This window comes from Chlorocebus sabaeus, chromosome 11 (genome assembly GCF_047675955.1).
Source record: "Chlorocebus sabaeus isolate Y175 chromosome 11, mChlSab1.0.hap1, whole genome shotgun sequence".
Taxonomy (NCBI): Eukaryota; Metazoa; Chordata; class Mammalia; order Primates; family Cercopithecidae; genus Chlorocebus; species Chlorocebus sabaeus.
Genome location: NC_132914.1, coordinates 37500584 through 37523917, shown reverse-complemented (window position 1 = coordinate 37523917; position 23334 = coordinate 37500584). Strand labels below are relative to the sequence as shown.

The following is a 23334-nucleotide window of genomic DNA, read 5'->3' as shown; positions in this document are numbered from 1 at the left end:
ACTTTCTAATCACTCTTTTAGCTCCTTCCTTAGCCCATGGTTAATGTAGAAGTGTGCTATTTAGTTTTTAAATATTTGGGAGTTATTGGTTTGAACTGAATTCTACTATAGTCAGAGAATATACTTTGAATGTCTTAAATCTTAAATTTGTTAAGATTAGTTGTAAAATCCAAGATATGCTCTAACTTGGGTAAATGTTCTGTGTATACTTGAAAGAAATGTGTTATCTGCTGTTGTTGGATGGAGTGTCAATTAGGTTAAGTTGGTTGATAGTGTTATTCAAATATTTTATATCCTTATTACATACTATTTTTTGTGTACTAGTTCTATCAATTATTGACAAAGTATTAAAATCTCTGACTCAAGTGTGATTTTTTTTCTATTTTTATTGCATCACTATCATGCATTTGGAAGCTCTGTTTATTTATATTTATTTTATTTTACTTTATTATTTTTGAGTCAGGATCTCACTCTGTCGCCCAGGTTAGAGTGCAGTGGCACAATCATGGCTCACTGCAGCCTCAACCTCCCCAGGCTCAAGTGATCCTCACATCTCAGCCTCTCAAGTATCTGGGACTTCAAGTGCATCCCACCACACTTAGCTAATTTTTTTGTAATTTTTGTAGAGATGAGGTCTTCCATGTTGCCCAGGCTGAAGCTCTGTTTTTAGATGTTTAACTTCTAGATTTATGTCCTCTTGTTGGAATGACCCCCTTTACCATTAAGAAATGGCTCTAGTAATCTTGTGCAGATTTGTTGCTTGGCCGAGCTTGGGTCGCCTGCCTGCCCCTAACTCTGGAGAATGCTAGGGAAGTGAGCTTCTGGCTTCCTATTTTGGCAAGGCAATGTTCATAATTCAAGCACTACCCTAAACAGAGAAAAAGGGTCCAAATGTAGGAAGTGATCAAAAAGTATAATAAAAGTCTACTATCTTTTGAGAGATAAAATATATGTATAAATTTTATCCAAGCTGAAAACATAGTTTTAAAAATAAAGATACAAAGCAATTTTGCTATACACCTAAACTATAACAGAAACCTAAAGCTTTATGCTTTCATATCAGCAAATGCTTTAAAATTATGGATGTTTATTAGTTGACTGCTTTCCCCCCATCATTCACACTGTGAGTCTCTCATCCATCAGGATGACAATTGAAAGCTCAGTCTACACTTAGCCTGTAGGTCTGTGAGAAATAGCTGTGATTACTGTGGGGCTCCTGCATGGAAATTTCATGGCAATTTTACAAAACAAAGATCATACAGAAGAAATTGACTTCGCTTTTCTTGTCAGTGCACTATTACATTCTTATTCTCTTACCAAATGACTCCCTGATGAATATCTGTCATCATTAGCCAGTGGCAATAACATATTTACTGAATTTTTCTATACTCATCCAAACATCTCTTATAACAAATAAATAACTCAAAGAAAATAATGAAATTATCTTAGCTCTTCAGCTCAGAAACACATTTCTTTTTTGTATTGCATTCTGAGGAATGCTTTTTTTCCCACTAGGAAACTTTATTTTTCTTTTTAGTACTAGGGAGAGCTACTAAAATGGTTCATCTCTTTCTAGTTCTCTACAGAGCTCAGAGTAATTTTCCGAGATGAGAGATCATTGATTGATAAGTATATAGATTTAGCTTTCATCTTCAAAATCTTCAATATTTTTTTTCGAAGATTTTCAAAGTATTGATTCTTAGTCTATGTTTTGAGATTTATGGATTTGTGTAATATTTCTATTCTTTGAAAATTTTTTTTAGAAGAACGTGCAAAACCACTGAGTGATAGGCAGAGTCATCACATGTCTGGTTAGTAGCTAAGTAAGATGTTCATTAATACAGAGCCAATATACACAGAAGTTGTGCATTGCTACTTGTAATCTAGACTCTCCAAGTTGATGACAAAACAGACAGTGATCACTAATAGGCCCGATAAAGGTAGAAAATAAGTAGATTTTAAAACTGAAGCAAAGTAAATTATTAACTCTTTAATTGGATCAGCTGACATTTCATAAATAATTTTGGTACCGATTAGGAATAACTATTTTTGTTACAGTTTTGTTTTTCATATTATTGTCTTGAAATGGAGAAAAAAAATCATTGTATTTAAATAGTTTTTAAATTTCAGCCCATCCATTTCTTGTCTCCCGTGAACTTGACTAGAAATTTGTCTTTATCAATTCTTTGGCATACAATAATTTATATGATCATCTATTTTTACATATGGGCATGTGTGTTTTCCTGCTTGAGAATGAGAACAATTAAGGACTGTGCAAAATAAACTGCTTTTCATAAAGCAAATGCTCAAAACATAGTATATTTCTATTAAAATCTATAATTTATGCAATGTGTTTCTTAAGAAAAAAACATTCTATGTCTGATTGGTTGCTCAGTTAAAATCTGACCACTGGTTGGACTAGAGTTGGAGTTTAGATGTCATGCTCTACAGGCACTTCGTGTTACCTCAAGTTGTCATTATATTATCCTTAAATGTGGAAAGTCATGACTTACATACCCATGTCAATCAGAGTCCATACAAACTGACACCATTCATTAATTCATTCATATGTTCTTGGAGTAAACATTTGAGCCCCTACACGCGGCAGTACTGTACTAGCTGGTCTCAAGGGCTTTAGTGTTAAACAAAGCAAACACAGGCCTTGCTCTCATGTACTAAGGACACTCACTCTTCTTTAATTGCAGGCCAAGTTGTAGATCAAACCTCTCTAATTGCACCTACGAAGATAAGTTTTCTAAAAGAATTCCCAGTTTAAGAAAATCACAGGAAGAAAGTAGTGAATGCTCTTACTTCCGCCATAAAGGATCTCTGTCTCACATTTACTGACTCTTAGCATGAAAATCAACTTCAGCATTACCCAAAGGTGGTTCAGTGTAATCTAGGTATAAAAATTTTCCATGGTATACATTTGTATGGGTCTGTTTTCACATTGCTATAAAGATACTACTGGAGGCTGTATAATTTATAAACAAAGGAGGTTTAATTGACTGACCATTCTGCATGGCTGGGGAGGCCTCAGGAAATCTACCGTCACGGCAGAAAGGGAAGCAGGAAAGAGAAGCATGAAGGAGGAATTTCTAAGCACTTATAAAGCCATCAGATCTCATGAGAACTCACTTTCATGAGATCAGCATGGGGGAAACTGCCCCTATGATCCAATCACCTCCCTCCTTTGACACTTGGGGATTACAGGTCCCTCCCTCAACATGTGGGGATTACATTATGAGATGAGATTTGGGTGGGAACACAGAGCCAACCCACATCAACATTTTAAAAATTGTGAGAGAGAATCTGGAGGGAAATTACAATAGCATGCTTTTGGATATATTGAGGTTGGCCACTCTTGCTGAAATGTTTTTTGCACAAGTTAATTTAAATGATCATTTTATTTTGCATGTGTAAGTACTACTGGCTGCGAAGACAAAAGTATCTTTCCAAACAGTGTTTGTTCATACCATGCAACATTATATGGACAATGAGTTACACAATTTGTATTATCAAATTTAAAGTTTTTGGTTTTTTTGAGTTGAGGGTGTAAGGAAACAGGAATTTATTAATTTATATAACTCCCCTCATTAGCCAATTATAAAATATATGTTGATTGTTTCAGTTGCATACTTTGCTTAGTTTTAACTTGATAAATTTGTTCAATTTGGCTAAGTAGGGTCACAGTGGTACCATGCTTACTGTACTTACAATTTCCGACAGAGTGAGTGTTAAAATTGAGTTTCCAAATTGGATTCAAAATGCAAAACAAAATATATAAAATTGTTTAAAACAGCAAGAAGCTCATAATGTTACAAGTTCAATTTAAAAGGTATTTTCCACTTGGTCCTGGTGGCTCACGCCTGTAATCCCAGCACTTTGGGATGCTGAAGCAGGAGGCAGGTTGAGGTGGAAGGATTGCTTGAGCCTGGGAGGTCGAGGGTGCAGTAAGCCGTGATGGCACCACTGCACTCAAGCCTGGACTACAAAGCAAGACCCTGTCTCAAAATTTAATAAATAAATAAAAATAAAATTATTTTCCACTAACTAGCTCAAATATTGGAACTGCCTGAAGAACCAATCTCAAACCAAATTAATCACATCTCAGTGAAAGAAAGTGAATTGTTAGTTTCATTAGTGAGTCTACTTTGAAACAAATATTTCCCATTGTTCTCATTTCAAATCACTGGATCCTGCTTAATGAGGGCATTCCTTGAATTCACAAGCCAAATTGTTTGGGTTTTTTGTTTGTTTGTTTGTTTCTTTTTAACTTTGATCATTTGTAGCTATTCATCTGGGTCAATAAAGAATACTTTGACATTCCATAACCAAAATTCAATTACTCTGGTTTTTTTCCCCTGTAGCAATTATTTAGTACATTGTGCTATGTATTATTAGTTACTTTTGTATTTGGTCATGTGGATATTTTACTAGCTGAAATATATTACATTTGAGGAGAGGAACTAGGTACTATCCTTATGTGTATACATTGGAAACTTATGACACCTGAACATGTTGAAGCCTTCTTGTCACTTTGGGGGAAGCCACTGGAGGGCAAACCCAATATGCTAAGAATAGGGGAGTAGAGAAAGTGATAGAACCTGCTCCTTCATAACATTTTTGGAAAAAGCAGATCATGCCATTCCTGATGTTGCCCAACACTGGCCGTTCAGATTCATGCCTTATATTTCTGTAGCGTTCAGGACAGTTTGAATATGGATTATCTGTTAGAATTGAAATCATCCAATTATGAATACAGCATTATTATTCCCAGTTACAGAAGAGAAAACTGAAGCTTATAAAGAATAAGCTGCCCAAGGTTACACAGTCAAGGAAATAGCGCAGTGAAGACATGAAGTGGAGTCTTTGTGACTACATCTAGGCTAACTCTACCCCTCACCCCCAAATACACACGATTATCCATTTAACAGAACTCTTTCCCTATTCTTGTTATTAATATGATCTTCTTTCTTATGATGACATTCTTTTTTGTATCCCTGCCTCTTTTTCTCGGAGGAAGAAGTGTCTCTCTTCCTCCCTATGACTAGGCTAGCCTTGCCTCACCCTGTATGTTCTTGCTCATATCCTTTCCGCCTTCTTTGGGACTTTGTCCTATCAATCATTCCAGCTCTTGAATTGACTATTTCTTTTTACCTCAGCATCTAAATAAATTCATATCATACCTAATCCCTGCTCACACCCTTTCCCTTGATCCTGATAACTCTTGAAGCTACTCTTTCTTTTATTACATTTAGCAAGAGACTTATAGAAAATGCAGCCTATGTTTGATATTTCTCCTAATTTTATCTTAATTAAAATTGCTCCCTTAAAAGTCTCTGAGGGGAAAGAGACATTGCAACTCTCCCTACCCAAAGGAGGAAGAGATGATATAATGATGTGTCACAGGCTCTATTGCTGATTGGGTCACAGTTACTAGTGGGCAGAGTCAGTGTATGTTAAAAGGTCATCCATCCCTCATACTTTATTGTGCTTCCTGCTTCTTGTCTCTCTGTAGTGGCAGATCTAGACAGGGCACTGGCCATTGGGGTATGCTGACCAGCTTTTCTTATTTCCCTCCATTCTTGTCTCCTTCCTTTCATCTTTTTCCTCCTCCTCCTTAGAGCAAGTCAAAGAAAGCTTCTTGCAGGAAGTACTAAACACCCAAGTATCTCTTATACCTCATAACTAAGCCATAGGACCCATACTTTACCTTTGTACTTATTAATAATATAATATCTTTATTCTGATTCTGCTATTGCTTATTATACATACAGAGAGAAGGAATATTCAAAAGGATGGGATTCTGGCATTACTAGGTTTCATGAAGAAAATGCCATCAAAATAACATTCTGATTGTTAGCAGTCACCATTCATTGACTTTCTCTCTCTCTCGCTCTCTCTTTTTTTTTTTTTTTGTTTTGAGAGAGGGTCTCTCTGTTGCCCAGGCTGTAGGGCAGTGATGCAATCTTGGCTTACTGCAACCTCCGCCTCCTGGGTTCAAACGATTCTCCTATGTCAGTCTCTCGAGTAGCTGGGATTACAGGGGTGCGCCAACACGCCCAGCTAATTTTTATATTTTTAGTAGAGATGGGGTTTCACAATGTCAACCAGGCTGGTCTTGAACTCCTCACCTCAGATAATCCACTCACCTCGGCCTCCCAAAGTGCTGGTAATACAAGTGTGAGCCTTTCATTGACTTTCTATTATAAAAATCAAAGATTTTCCATGAGTTTTCATTCTCTTTGATCTCATATAATATAATTGATTATCTTAGCCAGTTCTTCCTTCTTGAAATGGTTTACTTGTATTTTATGCCATGTTAACTTACTAATTACTTATGGCAACTCAAATATGTTGGTTTTACTGCCAGGATGTATTCACCTGACTTCTGGCAAAATAGTACATCAGATTTCTGATGGGAAAACCTCCTATAGTCTCCGCCCATGTAATTTACCTTCACTCACAGCTCATGATGTGGGTGTTGATTGGCCCTAGCCTGATCATCAAACTGTAATCTCCCAGTCTGCAGTAACTGGGTCAGGAATGGGACCACGACTGGTAAATCCAATTAGATACAATATGAAGCTTGCTAGGGCTTTGGAAAAAGAGGCTCTTTCTCTGTCCTTACAGACATGAGTGGAAAAGGGTATTATATTAGGTTATTACTTTTTATTTTATTTTTTTATTATTATTATTATTATTATACTTTAAGTTCTAGGGTACATGTGCATAACGTGCAGGTTTGTTACATATGTATACTTGTGCCATGTTGGTGTGCTGCACCCATCAACTTGTCAGCACCCATCAACTCGTCATTTACATCAGGTATAACTCCCAATGCCATCCCTCCCCCCTCCCCCTTCCCCATGATAGGCCTCGGTGTGTGATGTTCCCCTTCCCAAGTCCAGGTGATCTCATTGTTCAGTTCCCACCTATGAGTGAGAACATGCGGTGTTTGGTTTTCTGTTCTTGAGACAGTTTGCTGAGAATGATGGTTTCCAGCTGCATCCATGTCCGTACAAAGGACATAAACTCATCCTTTTTTATGGCTGCATAGTATTCCATGGTGTATATGTGCCACATTTTCTTAATCCAGTCTGTCAAACACCAAAAGCAATGGCAACAAAAGCCAAAATTGACAAATGGGATCTAATTAAACTAAAGAGCTTCTGCACAGCAAAAGAAACTACCATCAGAGTGAACAGGCAACCTACAGAATGAGAGAAAATTTTTGTATATCAGGCTATTTGTTGCTATAAAGAAATATCTGAGACTGGATATTTTATAAGAAAAGAGGTTTAATTGGCTCACGGTTCTGCAGGCTGTACAGAAAGCACAGCACTGGCATCTGCTTCTGGAAAGGTCTCAGGAAGCTTACAATCATGGTGGAAAGCAAAGCGGGAGCAGGCACATCACACGGTGAAAGCAAAGGACCAGATCTCCTGTGAACTCAGAAGGAGTTCATTTATCATCAAGGAGATGACCCAAGCCATTCATTTGGGATTCACCCCCAGGATCTAAACACATCTGGTCAGGCTTCACCTTCAACACGGGGGATTACATCTCAACATGCGATTTTGGTGGGGACAAATATCCAAACTATCTCAGGTATAAGGCTTGGAGTTTGCTGCAACCCTTTGAGCACCACATAAAATTTAAGAATGGAGCCTAAGGAGTAAGAAGCAGAGTGGAGAAATGGACCTCTATGTGACATCCTAGTGTTTTTAGTCCTTTATCCACCTACACTTGATGCCAACTTATTAGAGACTTTTCAGATTCTCACAATAGCCAATAAATATTCCCGTTTCCCATTATTTTAGCTTAAACTAGTTTGATCTCGATTTTCTATCTCTTGCAACCAAAACAATTCAAAAACAAACAAATAAAACAACAGTACCTGTATATGTATTTTACTATGTACATACACATGCATATAAATGCGTAGAGAAAGTTCTGGAAAGATACATTTCAAAGTGGTAGAGGTGGTTATCTCTGGCGAAAGGGGTCTATTATGGTGGGAAAGATGATTGAGAAGGGACTTTTGGCCTTTCTTTATTGTTAGACTGCTTTGGAACATGTTCCTGGAGGTTGTAAAGCAAATGTCCTCAAAGCTGGAGTGTAGTGGCACGATCTCAGCTCACTGCAACCTCTGCCTCCCTGGTTCAGCCAATACTCTGCCTCAGCCTCCCGAGTAGCTGGGATTACAGGGGCCTGCCACCATGCCCGGCTAATTTTTGTATTTTTAGTAGAGTCGGGGTTTCACCACGTTGGCCAGGCTGGTCTTGAACTCCTGACCTCGTGATCCACCCGCCTCGGCCTCCCAAAGTGCTGGCAGGCGTGAGCCACCGCGCCCGGCCTCCAATGCCTTTTTTTTCACGCCACATTTCTTTTCAAATGTAACCTGACTGCAGATATGTAACTGTCCTAATACGGAACAGAACTTTTTAAGTAGTTTCTTGTTCTTTGACCCCAAAGCTGAATTTCAAGCAAGGGATGCTCAGGAACCAAGATGTTCACTACACCAACTGAAACAAAAAGTAGTTTATTTCGTCTCAGCAAGAGGGAACTGTCAAAGTACCAGATGCTTCTCATCTGCGGAGCCCTTCTCTTCAGAAGCCGTGGGAATTGGTTCACCACCAGGGGGCGCAGTTTTACTGTACCGTGGTATGCCGCGGAAAAGGCGCGCTCTCACCTGCAATATTGTCCGAGGTCTGAATATTAAAGAGTTCATTGTTGCCGATCTAAAGACTCTCTCTGTTTAACTGATCCCTGGGAATGGCGGTAGAGCCTTGCTTTAAAGCCAGACGATAAAATTTATATAGTTAAGCCCTCTGGGTTCATTAGTTTATTTTCCTTGTTGCTGGCAAGGAAAGTGCTATATTGTAGAGATAATCGTGACTGATAATCAAAATGAAAGCAGTTTTGACAAATTCTAATATAAGTTTTTTATTGAAACAGGAATCACAAAATCCTTTTGTCTAAAAGGAAAACAGTTTTAGCTGCATGAAAAATAGGCCCCAGGCTAAGAAAGCTTTTGCTCAAATAAGGGAAATAAAAGAGCAGTGGAATTGTAGGAATAGAATCCTATGATGCTTGACTTTTTGCCCTCAGCCTGAAGAATGAAAGCAAATCAGAGGGACAAAACATCTTTAGCATTCCCAGCTACTAGGGAGGCTGAGGCAGGAGAATCGCTTGAACCTGGGAGGCAGAGGCTGCAGTGAGCCAAGATAGCGCCACTGCACTCCAGCCTGGGAGACAGAGCAAGACTCTGTCTCAGAAACAAAACAAAACAAAACAAAATAAAAATCTTTAGCCCCTGATGCGGAACTGTATAAAGTAATTTTAAAACATTTACATTAAAGGGGGGAAAACCCCAAATGAACCAACAACTGTTCATTCACTCAACAGTTAAAAAAATAAGTTGCAAATCATGTCATCTTTGCTTTGTTTCAAGTCAATGAAGCTGTTAAAACAATGTCTCATGGAGGGCAACAGTGGGGATTCTCAGGAGAGAAGATATTCCACCTTTTGGTTATCATGTTGGGGCAGGGAGATGGAAACTGCCTGCCGAATCACAAATCAGGGTCTTGGGTTTTCTTTCTGTTACTGGGAATTACACGTTACATGAGTGGAATGCACATTGTGAATTTTCTTTTACAGGTCAGGGATCCATGGAAGGAGGTTTGGGATTCACCCCAGGAGATATTTTATCTCTGTCCTCAAAGAATCAAATTGCTTTAAAATAAGCATACATTGAGGAGGGACTGGCGATGAGAGTGGAAACTAGCTATAGAAATCGGAGAATGCAGCCCTGAATTGCTCCAGAACAAACACATTTAATGCCAGGGAAGTAGACCACGCTGGCTAATGTCACAATACTATAAAAGGAAGGGTACTTGCTAGGTCGTATTCTAGGATATTTTTTCCAGCCCTATCTCCAGGCTGCTGGAAGGAGAGTCAGGCTGGTTTAGGTGCTCTCTCCCTACCCTCCAAACAGGGCAAACATTCTGGGTGGCTTCCAGACTGCCTGGTGGCATTGCCAAATTGGCTTGCTCCACTGCTGCAGCTCGGAAGGCAGGGTTAATTCCATACAGTTGCCAGAGCCCTAAATGAGGGAGCCTAGGTCAGAGGTCGCACCCACCGGGGAGGGCGGGATTTAGGGGTGCGGGGCGGGCTGAGCCTGGCTCCGCCCAGGGAGGGGGCGGGACGCTTCCCGTGACCCGCCCCACCGGCTCGCGGTTGCACGTGACCTGCGGTTCCGCCTCCCGCCCGCTCCGCAGCGCCAGCTCGGCAGGCGCGGGGTGTGAGTGTGGAGTGAGACCCGCCGGGCTCCAACTCCGCAGCGCCGGAGCGCGGCGGGCAGCAACTTTCTCTCGGGAGCGGCCGTGGCGGCGGCTGCTGCCGTGGCAGCCGGAGCGGAAGCCGGGAGGAAGAAGGCGGCGGCGGCGGCGGCGGTTGCTCCCGCCGGCTCGGGCTGTCCAGCTCGCTGAGACTGCCGGCCCGCGGAGCCGCATCCCCCCGGGCAGCCCCGGGCCCCTGCCCTATGTCCCGCAAGGCGAGCGAGAATGTGGAGTACACGCTGCGGAGCCTGAGCAGCCTGATGGGCGAGCGGCGCAGGAAGCAGCAGGAGCCGGACGCGGCAAGCGCGGCCGGGGAGTGCAGCCTCTTGGCGGCCGCCGAGTCGAGCACCAGCCTGCAGAGCGCGGGCGCGGGCGGCGGCGTCGGGGACCTGGAGCGCGCGGCGCGGCGGCAGTTCCAGCAGGACGAGACCCCCGCCTTCGTGTACGTGGTGGCCGTCTTCTCCGCGCTCGGCGGCTTCCTGTTTGGCTATGACACCGGGGTGGTGTCAGGGGCCATGCTGCTGCTCAAGCGGCAGCTCAGTCTGGACGCGCTGTGGCAGGAGCTGCTCGTGTCCAGCACGGTGGGGGCGGCTGCCGTCTCGGCGCTGGCCGGAGGCGCCCTCAACGGCGTCTTCGGCCGCCGCGCTGCCATCCTCCTGGCCAGTGCCCTCTTCACCGCCGGCTCCGCGGTGCTGGCCGCGGCCAGCAACAAGGAGACGCTGCTCGCCGGCCGCCTGGTCGTGGGACTCGGCATCGGTGAGTTCGGGCTCCGCTAAGGGCGCACGGGACCCCAGTGTCACCGCCCTTGACCCTGGGTGTTGCGTGCCTCTTGCCCATCGGGGTCCTCGTCGGGTCTCGCCGGGTCAGAGAATCCTCCACTTCTCTGGCCTCTAGAGCCCATCTGTTTGTTGGTCCAGCCTCCAAGGCTTTCCCGGGAGGTGGGGGGTTTGAGGGTAGGGGGGTCACTGTAGTCTCCCTCGAGCCCACGTAGAATCTTTGCTCGTCCACGGACCAGTCTGTCCGAGTAGTTGTTGCCTCTCAGCACTTCCAGGAACCCAACTGAGCCCCAGCTTTTTCCTTGATCCAGCCTAACCTGATGCTGCTTCTTGAACTTACGAGGGTCTCTATTTTCCTGCACTGTCCCACCTTCCCTCTCCACTGCTACTCCTTTCCTTTTCTAGGGCTCCCAGCCTGCAACCTCGAGCGTCGTCAAGTTACAGTGAGATAATATTTAGAATTAAGTAATTCCGGACTCTGAAAGGTTTATTAGCTACCCCTGCCCTCTTTCCTTATCTAGCATTTGTCTTTAGATGGCATCTCCTTTTGCTTTTATGCTTTTTCTGTTGCCTTTCAGCTTTCATTCTTTTCCCAAGTGAATTCCATTCTCCTCTTTTTTTCTTACTTTTTCATTTGAATCCGTTTTTATCCATTCTCCTCTTTGTTTTGCCTCTCCTGCTTTCCAGTTGGGAACCAAATTATCTATTAAAGGTCATATTCACTTCCTGAATTCATTTAGGAGGTACTCCCCCTGTGGATAAATGCCCAGCAAGATAAATGATTGGAATTTGCTTCAAAAATGAAGGCATTAATGTTCTCCTGGCATTGATTTTTTTTTTCACCCTGGTTGCTGAGCAAGGGAGGTACAATTGGCAAGTTTTTGGCAGAGGGAAGCCATTTAGAATGTGCTCAGTATTATTAGAAAGCACTTTTGAGGGAAAGTGGGGGATTGTGACTTAAATCTCACTAGAATTTTTCTAAGACACACCGCTGATGCCTTTTTAATGTTTCGTTTCATAATTCAGTTTTTTGTTTCCCTTAGGGTGCTGTTGAAGTATTTCTTCCCTATGGCTGGGGCTTGATGAAAGCGCTTTAAACCTGGGGCTGCTGGTGATCTGTGTATTCACCACTTGTTTCATGTTTGTGCTTTTCACCCTTTCTCTGTGGGTTCTGAAGGGAAGCAAAGGCCATATATTCAACTCCACATGCAGGAACCATGAGCCTAAAACCCAGCTCGCTGCACTTTATATTCAAAGTTTGTCAGTAGTGACCTTCCTTTTGCTTGTTTATTGTACTATTAGGAAAGGTAGGGCAAAGCTCTCAGTAACATATTAAGTTGGCACAAAAATGTCCAAAGTGACCAAAAAATCCAGCTGAAATGAAACCTCTTTGCATGGAAACTACTTGCGCCTTCAGGACCCTTCAACAAATAACCTGCTAAGTGACCACGATTCTTTTCTCAGCATTGTCTGCTTGGGACATCTGGACTTTTTTTGTTGCTTCTGACATAGAAATAACATCATTTTAGGTAGCAAGAATTGTTCTGTCAACCTGAATCTTTTCTGTAATTTTGAAATTGAATCATACTTTGCAGAACTCTCTAAATGAAGCTTCCTAGTGTTTTGCTGTGGCAAGTATTGGTTAAAATTTTGGGTATTATGTTTAGTCTTTTTATCTGACCTGCAAATTGAGCCCTGTTCTGTGTAAGATCCCCTTCCAGATATTGTGGGCAGAATAGTGAGAAGAATGTATTATAATTTAGTAAATGTAGCAAGGTGGGACAAAAGCAACGTAGAACTTGCTAAGCTTTATAACAGAGATTCTCAGAGATAGCTGATGTATTCAGAGAGGGTACAGTTATCTCCAACAGAGGGAAGCCAGAAGCTCTTACCAATGGAAATGGTATGTTGACATGTCAGTATTTTAACAGAAATGAGGAAGGGACCTTCTAAGCAAGGGATAAAATGGGTAAAGGAAGGAAAGCATAGCGCATACTTGGGGAATAGGTGGAAGCAGCAATAGAGGACAAAGCAGGAGATCAGATTGGAAGTATGGGTGTGCAAGAGCTGTGGAGGCCTCTCTGTCGTGCAGCCTCATTCTGTGGTCTCTGGGCTGATTGGTTCAACAGAGAAGCCCAGTTTAGGTATGGTCTTCATTCAGTTCTGGTGTAGCCCATCTCACTTCCAGAAACATGCCTCTCAGAATAGAAGCCCTGAGGCAGTTTCGTAAAAGCCCTCTTCATTTACAAAATGAAGAATGTTTTAAGATCATAAACAGGCTTTGAAACAGGCCATGTTCAAAACAAAACAATAATGAAATAAAACCACTTCAAATTAGGATCTTGCAAAGCATGTAATTATACAAATAAAATCATTAAAACTTAAAAGATCACTAGCCTTCCAAAAGAAATCACAAGTGTGTGTTTTGTTGTTGTTGTTGTTGTTTTTTTAAGCTACAAGGAAATGGGTTCCTAACATGAGCATTTTTTGAGGGACATTAAATCAGTTTGCTTGTTTGGTACCCTAAATCTGGGTTAATTTTATGCTATTGTTTTTTAAGTAGTTAAATTTTATGTGTAGTCAGGGATTTGTTGTTTTGTCCTTATGATAGTTAGTAAATGTTGATGAATAACAAAATGTGGCTTTTGATGCCTTTTTCAGACAAGTTTGCTGTAAGAACTTCTTTCCTCCACACGTTTACCTGTGGTAAAATATAAGGCCCATGTGGGTCAGGGATTTCTGTTCATTTTGTTCACTGATAACATTCCTGCCACATAGGAGATACTTGTTGAATAAATGAATGGTGAGCAGAAATGAAAAAAAATCCAAATTTCATTGCTGGTCGAGTAGCAGTTTAAGTTAGTTTAAGTTCTTTTCAAAACACAAAAATACTGCATTATCAAAATACTTAAAAGGCCATCTAAAGGTTTTGGTTGTAATAGTTTAATGAAATCATTATCTATTCAACACTTGCTAATTGAGCTTCCGTTATTGATCCTGTCAGATATGGGGCAGGCAGTAATTAGATAAAAACCCCACCTTGGAGGTGTTCATTCTGTAATGGAGTAGAAAGATACATAAACAAGCAATTAAAATAGACATTTCTCCATAGTGTCAGATGACACACAGAAGAGTGAGTGGTCAGTTGATTCTTTTAAGGGAAAAAATGGAACACAGGATTGAGGAAAGTTCTACAGTGGGATATTCAAAGTAGGGTTTGAAAAGTGAGGTATTCAGCAGATGATGTAGATGAAGCCAGAAAAGTGCTTGTTTAGTGCTTTAGTATGTGCAAGACCTGGTGGTAGTACTTTACACATATTACCTCATTTAATCTTCCTGAGTCTGGGAAGTGGGTCCCCTTTTGTTGGGTGTGGAAACAGTTACATGGCAAGGTCACTGATGACAGAGGCAGGATTAAAAAAAAAAACCTTGAGTCTTTTGCTGTATTACCCTACTGGACATTTAAGGTGGAGTTAATAACTGGTATAAAGGCACAGAAAAATCAAAGCAGTGTTTGAAGCATAGGTGAGTGAGGGGTGGTGATGGGGTGGTCATGAGACTAGAATGTTTTGGGGGGATTAGGCTGAATATGGTTTATTTGGTCCTGCCTATGCAGGGAGAGCTTTTAGAGGTTTTTAACAGTAAATAATATAATCAGATTAAACATCCCTTGAATCTGATATGTGAGGGTTTTTGTTTTTCCCATTATGCTTTTAAGTTCTTTTACTTTCTTCCTTAAGCCTTCTCATGTCTTTGAAATTTTGGGTATTAGCAATCGTTTGCTGAGATGGCTGCTATAGGATGGGTAAAGCATGGCATGTGACCATGAATTACTGATATGGGAGGAGTCAGTGGACCCTTCAGCAGAAACCTTTGCAGAGGTGAAGATAGCAAGGAGTAGAGTGTAGTTATTAATGAGTATTAAATGAATTGCATAGTAAAAGACCTTAAGTATCAGAAGTCAGGGAGATGTGTATTTCTTTTGATTTAAGGATTCCGTTTTCTTGACTGGTTGTAACAAAATTACCGAGTGCCTGTTTTAAATCGGGCATTATTTTGGATTTTCTTTTCTTTTTTCTTTTTGGTTTACCAGAGGCATCTTTGGTTCCTCTAGTTTATTTTTCTCTTGTACTTGAGTCCTGACACTAGACTTTCTCCATTTCGCTGCCTGCTACCATGACCACCTGAACTTTTTAAACGTGAAAAGTCAAATTTGAAATAGGACATACATTTTCCATCTCAGAAATGATTGTATTCTAACAGCATTAATCTTTTTTTTTTTTTTTTTTTTGAGATGGAGCTTCACTCTTGTCGCCCAGGCTGGAGTACAGTGGTGAGATCTTGGCTCACTGCCACCTCTACCTCCCAGGTTCAAGTGATTCTCCTGTCTCAGTCTCCCGAGTAGCTGGGATTACAGGCACCTGCCCCCCATGCCCACCTAATTTTTGTATTTTTGGTAGAGACAGGGTTTCACCAGGTTGGCCAAGCTGGTCTTGAACTCCTGATCTCAGGTGATCCGCCTGCCTCGGCCTTCCAAAGTGCTGGGATTACAGGCATGAGCCACCATGCCCGGCCCAGGGTTAATCTTACTTTGTATGTTCTTTACACGCAATCCCATTTTCAGGTGTTTGTTTAGCAGTATTGTACCTATAATCAAGGTTTTTAAGTATGGTTAGTTACAACAGGATTGAAGAATTTGAGTTTGCTCATTTGCTTTATTTTCTATGACCATGTATTTCCCATGCATAAGACACGAGAAATTGTCTAGAAAAGACAAAGTATAAGAGTATGCTACTATTAACACTATTAGCATGTACACGGTCAGTGAAAAAGCATACCCATTAGCCCTTTCTCCCTGGTGTTGGCATTTATTCTACTGCTCATTGTAAGTGGTGATTTAGGGCCTGTGTGGGGAATATCAAGAGGTCTCTAAATTTGATAGTCCCCAGTATTCAAAACCTTTCCTGAGAATTGACATACTAATTTATACAGCACTGGATTCGTTGAATTAATCTTAGATTTACATCAGTTTCTCCTGTGTCAGCCTCTTTCAGGACTCCCTCTACTGGAACACAATTTGTAGCTGTAAATTGCAGCTTGTAATTAGTATATTATGGACTGTTGAGTAATACTTTTAAAAATACCACATTTTTGTTTTTCAAACAGCATTTGAATTCTTCCTCAGTGCAAATGAAATGTAAAATCTTGTTTGATAAAAAAATGCAATGTTGAGATCAGTGTCAACAAAGAATGTCATTTAAGGTAAGCATAGTTGGGCGGCAGCTCCTAAGTTTCAAATAGTTAATCAGCTAATATACAGTTTTGGGGGGAGGTGCTCAAATTTGTTTTTTTCCCCTACTCCCCAATTTCTGTCTGGTTGTTTTTGAAGGCAGGAATTCTGTACTGGATTTATGCTCCCTACTGGTATGAAACTGACACATAAAATAAAGCCTCCTTTGACTTCTTGTATTTCCTTGTTTTATACACATTAACAACTTTGCTCCCTCCCCTTTTCTGTCTGGCAGCGTAGGGACTGACATTGCAGTTATAGTGAGGATTATGATCTAATTGTGTTTGCCTAGTAGTATAGCAACACCCTCTTCAAGTGAGTTGTCAGTAAGATAACGTAAGTCTGTTAACATGAGTTATGTGAAATTGTTCACGTGACTTCCTTGGAAAACATTGTGCTTTTTCATTCATCCCTTTTTCCCTCTTCTGGATTATAACCTTAAAGTAAGAATGCACTCAAAGTTAATTGACTTCACACTAATATCTTTGGTTTGAACACCTTTAATGATGTAGAAACTGCTAAGAGAACTGAACTAGCAAGCAGTCGTTGCTCTTTACCCAGAATCACCTGAGTGTAATTTTCTTTTTCTCATATTGAGCTTGGTTCCTTTGTCCATCTTTCTTGTGTAAACCTTTTTCCATTTCTTTATCTTTCTTTTTCCTGTGACCCGTTAGAGTCCGTAAATAGTAGCAACACTTCTAATAGCAGCTATTGCTAATAGTATCAAAACTTCCGTTGTCAGGAGGAAAATTCATACTCACCAGAAAAGCCTCAAACATTTTGCACATATAAAATTTAATTTCTCTGGTTGTAGAAAGAGAAAAAAGTTTTACAGGGACTTCTAAACTCAAGTTAAGAGTACTGCATGCTTTCTAGTTAGGCCTTTTATTAAAGGCCACTATTTGAAATGGTGCGGTCTGCAGCATATGTCCAAGGCCACATGGCAGGAGCATCATTTCATAGCAGGGCCAAGCACTGTGGCAGCTGGTCACCAGCGAGCAATGGCACCAGTGTTCTTCTGATTTTAGTGCTGCCCTGCCCTGCACTGGGAGGAGTCTAGGCAGTCCATCCTTGTGGCAGGGTGTGGATTGGCCATCAGCTTAGCTGCCAACGCCCTGGAAATAGTACCTAAGACTTGTTGAATGCTGACACTTCTAAACATTTTGCACATGCTAATTCACATAGTCTTCATAATAACCCAGGGGGATAATACAGTTACCTTTATTTTAAGATGAGGGTATTTAGGCAGAAAGAGATGAAGTAACTTTCTCATGATCACAAAGCTACTGGGTGGGGCCGGAGTTCAAACCCAAGAGGTCTGGCCTCCCAGTCTGTGCTCAACCAGTCTGTGACACTCACTCCTCCCTGAAACTGGTGTAATTCTTCTTTACCATGATATATCATGTGGACATTACTTTTGTTTGTTTTAATATAGATTTTTTTTTTATTGTGGTAAAGAACACATTACATTTATACTCTTACCCATTTTAAGGTGTGCAGTTTGGTATTGTTAGGTATATTCACGTTGTTGTACAACAGATCTCTAGAACATTTTCATCTTGCAAAACTGAAACACTGTATCTATTAAACACAAATTCCCCAGCCTCTCTTCCCTATCCCTTGGCAACCCACCTTTCTGCTTTCTGTTTCTATGATTTTTACTGCTTTGGATACTTCATATAAGTGGAATCATGCAGTATTTGTCCTTTGTTGGCTTACTTCACTTGAGGTTCATCCATGGTGTAGCATATGATAGAATTTCCTTCCTTTTAAAGGCTGCATAATATTCCATTGTGTATGTGTGTGTGTGTATATATATATATACACACACTCATATGTACATATATACACATATATGCATATATACACATATATACATATATATATGTGGCATTTAATCTATCCATTCATCTGTTGATGGACCTTTGAGTTATCTCTCCCTCTTGGCTGTTGTGAATATTGCTGCAATGAAGATGGGAGTGCAAACATCTCTTTGAGATCCTTCTTTGAATTTTTTTGGATATATACCCAGAATTGAGTTTGCTGGACCATGTAGTAGTTCTATTTCTAATTTTTTGAGGAACCTCTATCCCATTTTCCATAGTGGCTGCACTCCTCCCAGTGTGGGGCAGGGCGGCACTAAAATTGAGAAACTAGGGTTCCAGTTCTCAATATGCTCACCAACATTTTGTTGTGTTGTTTTCTTTTGACAGTGGCCATCCTAATGGATATGAAGTGATATCTCATGGTGGTTTTGATTTACATTTCTCTTAGGATTAGTGATGTGAAACGTTTTTTCGTAGACTTGTTGGCCACTTTTACCTTTGTATATCTTCTTTGGAAAATTGTTTATTGTATTTTCAAGTCCCTTACCTATTTTTAATTGGTTTATTTCAATTGCTATTGAGTTGTAGAAGTTCCTTATGTATTCTGAATATTAACCCCCTATCAGATATATGACTTGCAAATGTTTTCTTTCATTCCATTGGTTGCCTTTTCACTGTTTATTGTGTCTTTTGGTGTATAGTTTTTAAATTTGATGTAGTCCTGTTTGTCTGTTTTTGCTCAACACACACAAAACTAAAACTGTTGGAGTCATTTGTCATGCCCCTTGAGAGTAAACTTTTTGGAAATTCTAATAAAATACTAGATTTTACTTCTAGGAGTATGTCATTTTGTTCCCTGGAATACATTCTTTGTGAAAATACATAATCTTCATTTCCTGTGATATAATGCTTTTTAGCAGCTTGGCAGAGGCGTTATAAAAAGTGGACTCTAAAAGCCCATTCTGTATGCCTATATGTGAATATGCTTGCATTCACTCAGTAATTAGGAACATTAGTGTTTTCCTTAGTTTAAGTATGAATTAAAGGAAGTGCAGAGAATTTAGGGAAATTAGCACTGTTAGTAACAGTGCTGAGATTTAAACCCAGATTTCTGATCAAGAATCAGTGTACGCCCCACTTTTCTATTATATGATAAATCCAGTTTTTGATTGTGAAAGCTAAATATAGTCACCATAATGCTTCCCAAATTAGTATTAGTATTTAATGTGCTAGCAATGAAAATCCCAACACGATACTTTCACAAAAGAATTTCACAAAATGATTGTAATCAGATTGAGGGAACAGTAGTAAGACAGCAGTTATAGACAGAAGTAATTACTGCAAAGAAATAATATGTATATAATATATAGGGTATACAATATGTATTATTAAAACCAGAATAGGATGAATGGAACAGAATCAGAATTCCAATGATAGATCCAACTGTTTGGAAGAATTTAGTATTGAGCAAATAAGAGGGAAAAGAAAGAAGCAACTGAGAAGAGGAAATAGGAATATGAATTTAAAATAATGTAAATGAAATTTGGGTCTCATATTCTCTGTAGTATGTTGGTTTAAGAGTCTCTAATTTTTTTAATTAATGGAGTGTTTTTTCTTATCTATATTGATGACGTCTTTTATTATAATTTTTAAAACCTCAAAGCAGAGATTTTAAAAGCGAGGCAACAGATTGGAAAAATATTGTGGTAAATTTATTTACTTAAAATATATTTATCCTCAAAGTATACTAAACAGATTGTTTACAACAAGAAAAATACAGTTAGTAAATAGACTTTTGGGAAAGTGTTAAGCCTGGTTACTAATTAGAGGTGAAAATTAAGAGAACACCATACTTACTAAATTAGCAAATTAAAAACTCAGGGCTGGCCAGGCGTGGTGACTCACGCCTGTAATCCCAGCACTTTGGGAGGCTGAGGCGGGTGGATCATGAGGTCAGGAGATTGAGACCATCCTGGCTAACACGGTGAAACCCCATCTCTACTAAAAAATGCAAAATAAAATAAAATAAAATAAAATAAAATTAGCTGGGCGTGGTGGCGGGCTACTCAGGAGGCTGAGGCAGGCGAATGGCATGAACTTGGGAGGCGGAGTTTGCAGTGAGCTGAGGTCATGCCACTGCACTCCAGCCTGGGTGACAGAGCGAGACTCCATCTCAAGAAAGAAACAAACAAAAAAACAAAAAAAAAGCTAAACAAAACTCAGGGCTAAGTTGTTCCCTAGGAAAATATGATTTTCTGATTGTAAAATAAATTGGAATAATTTTCTGTAGAGAATATTCTAGATAAAAAGCTGACATGTTTGACATGCTTCATTCGTTCTTCATTCAACAAGTTTATTTTGAATTACTAATATGTATTATATACTGTGCTCTTGCAGTTCATTTGTAAAATTGCTAATAATTCTTTGATCTGGAAATTTCACTTGAGAGATTGTAATATAAGGAAATAAAGAAAAACTCATTTTGTTTAAACGTATTTATAGATGTGCAATATGTAATTTTAAAAAGCTAGGAGGAACCTCCAAGTGCCTAGTGATTGGGAAATGATTAGTTAGACCACATCACATTGACATTAAACACAAAAACGTCTAGACCTTAGATACATATATCCCGCAAATATTAAGCCCGAAGAATAGAACCTAGTTGTATGGACCATTGATTGCAACTACCTAAAAATTACACTTGGACATAGAGTTTGGAAGAAGGAATAACGGTGTATGTTTAGTTTACATATGGCACAGGGCATTTACATTTTTTTTTTTTTTTTGCTCTTCCCTTTAGATCATTGTTCTACTTCACATTCACATTTTTGTTTTAAAAGGCACAGAGACACACATAACAAAACACAGCAGCAAGATACTTTTTTCCAAATTAGATTTTACTTTTTATTCTATGGAAGGACGTTTTTAGGAAATAATGGCAAAAATGTTGTAATCTAATCGTATAATAGCGGTGTGGGTGTATTTTTTCCCCCAGATTTTTAACTCATTGCATGAATTAGCAAGGTCTCATGATGTACGAAGTACATTTCTGGGATCTTATTATTGTATGTATCTCAGGAAAGTGTCTTGCTTACTTTATGGCTGAGAATGAGAGCTTCCATGGGCTCCCATCCCACACTCCCTTCTCTCTTTTGGGTTTCCTCAGCTGTTCCTGCCTGGGCCTTGCACAGATGCTGTCTTCTTTCTGTTTCTGTAGATGAACTGGCAAAGGCTTCTCCCTGTCTCCTATTCAAAGCTGTCATCCCAGCTCTTTCTCTTTTGTCTCATAACATTTCTCCTTCTACTGAGTTAGTCCTGTAAGCATGGACACATGCTGTTGTTATTTTTGCAGTCTTTTTTTTTATTTTATTAAATTAATTAATTAATTAATTTTTAAAATTACACTTTAAGTTCTAGGGTACATGTGCACAACGTGCAGGTTTGTTACATATGTATACATGTGCCATGTTGGTGTGCTGCACCCATTAACTCGTCATTTACATTAGGTATATCTGCTAATGCTATCCTTCCCCCCACCCCCTCACCACAGTAGGACCCAGTGTGTGATGCTTCCCTTCCTGTGTCCAAGTGATCTCGTTGTTCAGTTCCCACCTGTGAGTGAGAACACGTGGTATTCGGTTTTCTGTTCTTGCAATAGTTTGCTGAGAATGATGGTTTCCAGCTGCATCCATGTCTCAAAAATTTTTTTTTCTGCCCCACTTTATCTTTCGGTTACTATCCTGTCTGTCTCCTTTTCTTTACATAAAACAGTTGCCTATATTCCTTCTCCATAGTTCCTCTCTTCCCCTTTTTTCTGAACCCTATCCAGACAGGCTTTTATCCTTACCACTCCACTGGCGTTGCTCTTATCAACTTTACTGTGTCCTCTGTGTTGCTCAGCGCAAGGACTGTCGTCAGTCCTACTTGTCCTACCAAAGGCATTTGACACAAGTAAATCGTGTCTTCACGGACTACTTTCTTTGGCTTCTAGGACACCACATTCTCCCAGCTTTTTCTGTAGGCTGCTCCTTCCCCCATCTCCTTTGCAGATTCCTCTTCATCTCTCAGATCTCTTAACTCTGACCAGCCTCAGAGTTCTCTTCTTCTCTACATTTACTCCTTTGGGGATCTCATCTTGTCTCATGGCTTGGAATAACTTCTGTGTTGTTGAGAATTCCCAAATCTAGATTTCAGCCCAGACCTCTCTCCTGATCTCCAGATGCTTGCACCCGACTTCCCTGTTTTGTCCACCATCTCCTGCTTACCAGGTCAGAGCATTCCTCCTGGGGCTTTCACCAAAAGCCTTGGAGTTGTCCTTGACTACCTCATGTGCCCCTTATCAGGTCGGCTAGGAAATCTTTTGAATCTAGGCCCTAATTATATCTGAAATCTGTTTCTTATCACTTCCTCTGCAATCACCCTTATCCCAAATGCCACCCGTCTCTCACTTGGGGTATTGCCAGAGTCTCCTTCGTGTTCACTCTACCCTTTTCTTGACCCCTCTGCTTACTTTTTATACATATGACAGCCAGAATGATTCATTTAAAATATAAATCAGGCTATGCCATTTCTCTGCTCAAAGCCCCTGATTAGCTCCCCACCTCAGAGTAAAAGCTAGTAGTCTGCAGCAGCCCATGGGATCTTGCCCCATGCCTACTTCTTTGATTTCATTTCCTACTGCTTTGCCTTCCCTCCTTTTCCAGCTGCCCCCACCTCTAGGAATACACTAGACATCCTTCCAGGCCTTTTTGTGGGTGGTTTCCTCTGCTGGGAAGGCTCTCCCTAGATACCTGGAGCACTCTTTCCCTTTCTCTCTTGTGTTTCCTCAAGCATCTCTTCTTAGCGGTGTCTTCCTTGATCATTCGGCTTAAAGTTGCAGCCCCCACCACTGATTTCCCCTGCTTTATTTTTCTCTATAGCAGTTTTTACTAGCTGAAACACTTAATTAGTTGTGTTACTTATTGATTATTTTCTGTCCAATAGAGTGTAATCTCCATGAAGGCAGATTTTAATTTTTCTGTTTTGTTTATTGCTATTCCACCGTTGCATAGTGTAGTGCCTGGAACGCAGCAGGCATCCAGTAAATATTTAATCTG

The 23334-nt window shown here is 40.3% G+C and overlaps 1 protein-coding gene across 1 annotated transcript in view; it reads left to right on the top strand.

The window, feature by feature from the left end:
* Positions 1–10273: 10273 nt before the first annotated feature.
* Positions 10274–23334, top strand: part of SLC2A13 (solute carrier family 2 member 13) — a 383993-nt gene continuing 370932 nt past the window's right edge. The window contains exon 1 of the mRNA XM_008002866.3: positions 10274–11102. Coding sequence (XP_008001057.1) covers positions 10550–11102 — 553 coding nt within the window. The 5' untranslated portion in view covers positions 10274–10549. The remainder of the gene's footprint in view (positions 11103–23334) is intronic.